We start from the raw sequence: 5222 nt of genomic DNA, 5'->3' as shown, positions 1-5222 counted from the left end.
GGAGGGGGGTCGGCGAGCTCGCGGTGGGGAGGTCGGAGGACGTCAGTCGGGGCACCGGGGCAGTCAGGTGCGGCCGGACTACAGGCCTGGGGGTGGCGCCTAAAGACGCCAGCTGGAGCGAGGGCACAGGACTNTGAGCAGCCTGCGAAGCCCCAGCCGGCCAAGAGCAGCGCCACCCCCCTGCCCTCCCGCCCAGGGTCTTACTCTGGGCCTTCACCCTCCGGCTGCCGACCATTCGCAGGTGTTTGCGGAAGTTCCTGGGGAAGAAACACCAGAGGCTGGTAAGGACCTCGGACGGGTCCCCCAAGCTCCCGGCTCCCACTCTTCCCCCCGCAGCCGGACCTGACACGGCCTGAGGCTCTGCCTTCTCCCCTTTAGGTGACAAATGCCCTCCTGGCGCCCCTAAGCTCCCCCACTCGCCCACCATCCACCCAGTCCCTCTCCTGCTGACACCTTTCCAGGGCCCCCCTTTGTTGCCAGGACAAAGACACAACGATCACGCCTTCTCTTGCGGTTACCCCCCTCCCCCATGACAGATCACTCCCTTGGTGACACCCCGGCATTCAGGCACCCACCTCCACTCCCCACCATTACATTCCCTCTCTGGGCCCAGACATATTCTGGACCCCATCAGCCCCCCTCTTCCAAGTGGTCAAGGGCTCCTGCTTCCTGTGCTGTCCTGAGGCAGCGCGGCTGTCTGCACCAACCCCAGGTAGGTTTGGGGGCCGCAGACACTCCCTCCCCTGACCTTCTGTCCCTGGACCACCTCAGAGACAGGTCTTTGCCCCCAAATCTGCACCCTGCAAAGGTCCAGTGTCCAAGATGGGGACAAGGTTTCTGGTCATGTCTCTGAGGTAGGGCATGGGGAGGGTAAGCCTTGCTGCTGACCCCACAGCACTGGGGTTCAAGGGCCAGAGAGAGACTGGGTGGGCTAGCTGGCTGCAGCTCAACTGCCAATGTACCCCCCAAACACACCAAAACACAGGCCTGGGGGGCCCAGGTCACATGACCTCTCCTGCCTGCTGCGTCCCCAGAGCAGGGCCAGGCCAGTGGTCGCCACCGCCCTTCCCCCATCAGGTCTGCCAGGGCCCAGTGGACCCAGGCCAGACCAGCACAGACAAGAGACGGACTCTGGTGGCGAGTGGCTGGCAGGCCCTACCTCTGGATTACAGACGCGGAATCGTTCTCCCGCTTCCGGCGCTTCCTCTCCGCGTAGCCCCTGAACACCCTGGGAAACCACCACGAGTCAGCACTGCCCTTGGCCGCAGGTAGGAGGGACCGAGACGTGGGGACAGAGGCGTGAGCACAGGGCCTGGAGGGTCATCCAGGGCGCTGGGCCGGGCAGAAGGGTCCTGGCCTGCCTCACCCTGTCCTCTGCCCGGCTCCTGGCAGGCCCTGCCGTGGCCTTGGTGCTGGGACACGGCACTCCCTCATAGTCAAGGCCCAGATCCCTGGCCTGTCCAAACCTATTTGGGGGTGGGAGGGTCCCCCAGGGACAACCACCGTGCCCTCAGGCTCAGGGTCCCACAGGGTACTTACGAGATGCTGGAGGTGCGGCGGGAAGGGGCAGCGTGAGAAAGAAGACATAGTGAGCCACGACCCCCTCCGCTGTAAATTCCCTGTTCTTTCCCTTCTTGTCATGGACTCTGGGAGCCCCTCACAGGTACTCCAGGCACTAGCAAGGCACTAGCAGTGCCACGGGAAGCCCCGAAGGGCGGTGGACGCTGAGGTCACTGGCCCACACCCCCAGGTGCCATGCTGTGGTGGGGCTGGCGCAGGGGCCTGTTTCTGCCTGGCCTGGCAGCAAAGATGGCAGTCCCCAGCCAGCCTAAGGGCAGTGGTGGGTGCCCCAGGGCAGCAGGAGGGGAGGAAGCTTCCTCAGTGTGGGGGACGCTGCCGCAAAGGGTGCCTCCCTGGAAGGAACGCTATGTCAGAAAACAAACCCAGATATGTGTCACAGGTGAGGAAGGACAGGCCCCGCAGGGGACTCCTAAGCTGTGGTCCCTTGAGGTTCATACAAAATACACAAGTAGGTTACTGTTTGGGGAGCAGAGATGGGGCAGTGGACGGGGAGAGCCACCCCCAGTGGTGACTCCGTCAGCGGCAGCCCTGGGCCAGGCCCACAGAGGACCATGAGGGACAGGGGAGGGCTGAGAGAACAGAGGGCAGGGCAGTGGGGAAGGGAGGAGTGGGACTGAGAGAACAGAGGGAGGCGCAGTGGAGGCTGGGGGAGAAGAGCAGCCAGCCCTGCCGTCCTTGAGACTGACGCCACGTCTGGGAGACCTGCCAGGACTTGGGCCCGTGGGGCTGCTCAGAAGTAGCCACCCAGGCGGGCCCGGAGGGCGGGAGAGGGTCGGGCAGTAGTTCCTGAGCACCACCCCACACAGTGGGCACGTGTTGGGTACACAACTCACGCTTGCATAGTTGTGGTTGCTGTCTGGAAGCTGAAGAGGTTTTCCTTGGGGAACCAGGTACGGATGGGGACGTCATCTGGAAGACAAAAGGAGAAGTGGCTAGGGTGGCCTGGGGTTCCCAAAGCCTTTACTCCCTCTGCCAGGGCGATGCTTCTGCCAAAGCCGGTGGAGGAACGGCACTAGGGTCCCCTCACCCTCTCCCAGGTGGGCAGAGGCTGGCACAGGCCATGAGCATTGTGTGCCTGCTTAGCTGTTCAAGCCAAAACAGCTCAACGGCTTCGTGACAGTTTGTCTTTGCTTAGCTCTCCCTTTGGTTGCCTACAGTTGAAGAGCCGTCCTTTGAAAGCACAGCCTGTGTCCGGGGTGCCCAGAGAAAGGGTTCACTTTGTTTCCCTCCCTGGAGAGGAGAAGCAGGCCAGGGACAACGGCTGCAGCCTCTCTCTGCAGCCTGCACACTCCACTCCCAGGAGAGTGAGGCGGAGCCCTCAGCCAGCATGGCGATGGTCTTGCTGAGGCTGCCCCTTCTCTGGACCCCTCCGGCTCCTAGACAAGGTAGATGAGAGTTTGCTCTACTTTCTCACCCTGACTCCCACCCCAGTCCCTGAGCTGTGTTCATCGGAGGAGCATGGGGCCATGGGGCTGAACTGCCCACACCCCAGGCCTGTGCCCTGATGCCCAAGCGGGTTGTTGACCTGGAAGCCCAGGGGGTGTCCTGGGACGATGTGCAGGCTCAGCTAGTGAGGACCCTGCTCTTTAGGAGGTGACCTCAGATGCAGGAAGCGTGGAGCTGCTCAAGTGTCCCAGAGAGGCCTCTTCTAGACGTAGTAGGCCCCCAGGGCTCACCAGCCACCCACACGGCTCAACAATTCTTGGGAAGTTCCCAATGGCTGGCAAGGCCCAAACAGACATGTGCTTCCTGGGGTGAATGAGAACTCCATTTGCTGGGACCCAGGGCAGGGACTGTTTCCCAGGATTTCCCAAAGGCAGCCTGATCTTCTAATTAAGCCATGTTTTCTGCCTGCTCAATATTTAAGGTTCTCCTCACACCCCCCACCCCCACCCGGAAGCACTCCGAGATTGACTCGGTACTGCCAGGGCCAAAACCAACTATGAGGCCTGACCTGTGGCGTGGGAGACGGCAGCGGGAGTCTACCTGCACCCCGTGACCCGGGCACCCTCCAGCTGTCAGCACCAGGCTCAGCACCACCGCCCTGCCGCCCAGCCTGCCCATTCCTCAGCGAGCCCCTCACCTGACACACGATCGACACTGTACATCCTCTCCAGCTTCTTGCGGCGGCTGGTGGCCTCAGGCAGAGGTGGCTGGTCCAGCCCGAAGGCCCGAGGGGAAGGGCTGGGACCAGGGGCCAGCTGGGCGCACCCGGGACATTCCCTGGAGCCCTGGCGGCTGCCTGCCCAGCTTTGGCAGGGCCTGCTGACATCCTCGCGGCTGCCCCCCGGGCTGGCACGCAGGGGCTGGCTGTGGTGGTGGGGGTGCCGCTGTCGCCGCCCCTTCACCACAGCCAGCTCAATGGCCTCGGCCTCGGGGCTGGGCAGCAGGGCGGGCTCCCCGGAGATGGTGTACACGCGGGGCTGGGGGCCCTCAGCGGCCGGCTTCCCACTGACGACCTCCTCTGAGAGGCTGCCCTCATAACGGCCATTGGAGACGAGGGAGAGGCGGCGCTTGTTCTGGGGGGCTGGCTGCATCTCGGGGGACCCGTCGTGGCCAGAGTAGGCATCAGCCAGCAGGTGGTCTGGGGGAGAGGCAGCAGATGAATTGAAGCCCTCCCGCCCTCCATTCTCCAGTGCCGTGATGGCAAAGAATACCCAGCGAACGCCTGGCTCGGATCGGGGGAGTGGGCAGGGGCTGCCCCCCAGCCCCACTGACCACATCCTAAGCCTCTGGTATCTTCAGAAAAGGTGTTTGTGAGCTGTGCACTCCTCTTAGAGGCTCCCACCCTCCTCCTACCTGGGCTCCGAGCCTTGAGTGTGTGTGCGTGGGGGCGGCAGGCTAGACTACCTGTGGGTGACGGTGGGGGGTGGACAGGAATAAACAGGCCACCCCCCTGCCTGCCACTGCACTTGTGTGCCCAGTGCCAATTTCTCCCCTCCCCCCCACCAGCTGGCCCCCAGAGACAGCGGTGCCAGCCCTGGGGGTGCCAGGAGGCCTGTTGCCATGCCAACGGCCCAGGCTGGGTGGGTGCCATGGTGATGAGTGACTCCAAGCTCTTCCTGGGGCTCTGGGCCAGGGAGGGCAGGGGGCGTGAGGAAGCCAGCCCAGCGGGGCAGCTGCTGCCCGCTCACACCCCACAGTCCCCACAGCTTGCCGCCAGGCCTGGGCTAGAGCAGGAGACAGCATCCCCTAGGTCGTGGGGGTGGGGTGGGACTGCGAACCGACCCCGCCCTGGCACCTCTTCGAATGCCCCTACCTGCACCGTTCCGATTCTCAGGGTGACTCTGGGACAGGTACTCGCCAAATGCTCGGGCTGCTCTGAAGGGTGGACAGCGGGGTGCGCTATCAGTGCACACAGGCCACTCTGGACTCTCCCCAGAGGGGAGCCTGGGGTCCCCACCCCCACCCAGACCTTGGGCACCAGTAAGGGAGGGGTCGGGTCACCCCTGGCCCACAGTGCCATCCCACCCCAGAGAGCCCAGCACCAGCAGGTCGCAGTTCCGGGGACCGTTGGGTCCCAGTACAACGTGCCCAGGGTCCCGGCCTGCTTTCCGTCCAACCCCTGTCACTGTGTGTGTGGGGTGGGGGGGTCGTGAGGTCGGACATCTCACCCGCAGCTGTCTCCGGGAGGGGGGCTG

At 64.1% G+C, this 5222-nt stretch overlaps 1 protein-coding gene across 1 annotated transcript in view; it reads right to left on the bottom strand.

Annotated features, from left to right (window-relative positions):
• NSMF (NMDA receptor synaptonuclear signaling and neuronal migration factor) overlaps window positions 1-5222 on the bottom strand; it is an 8430-nt gene that overhangs the window by 2516 nt on the left and 692 nt on the right. Inside the window, exons 3-7 of the mRNA XM_077771534.1 lie at window positions 4841-4926; window positions 3665-4165; window positions 2415-2490; window positions 1160-1228; window positions 205-257 (exon numbers count right to left, since the gene is read on the bottom strand). Coding sequence (XP_077627660.1) covers window positions 205-257; window positions 1160-1228; window positions 2415-2490; window positions 3665-4165; window positions 4841-4926 — 785 coding nt within the window. The remainder of the gene's footprint in view (window positions 1-204; window positions 258-1159; window positions 1229-2414; window positions 2491-3664; window positions 4166-4840; window positions 4927-5222) is intronic.

The sequence above is a fragment of the Crocuta crocuta genome, unplaced genomic scaffold, assembly GCF_008692635.1.
Source record: "Crocuta crocuta isolate KB4526 unplaced genomic scaffold, BGI_CrCroc_1.0 scaffold1013, whole genome shotgun sequence".
Classification (NCBI taxonomy): Eukaryota; Metazoa; Chordata; class Mammalia; order Carnivora; family Hyaenidae; genus Crocuta; species Crocuta crocuta.
The sequence above is the reverse complement of the archived record's forward strand: the minus strand, read 5'-3'. Positions and strand labels throughout refer to the sequence as shown.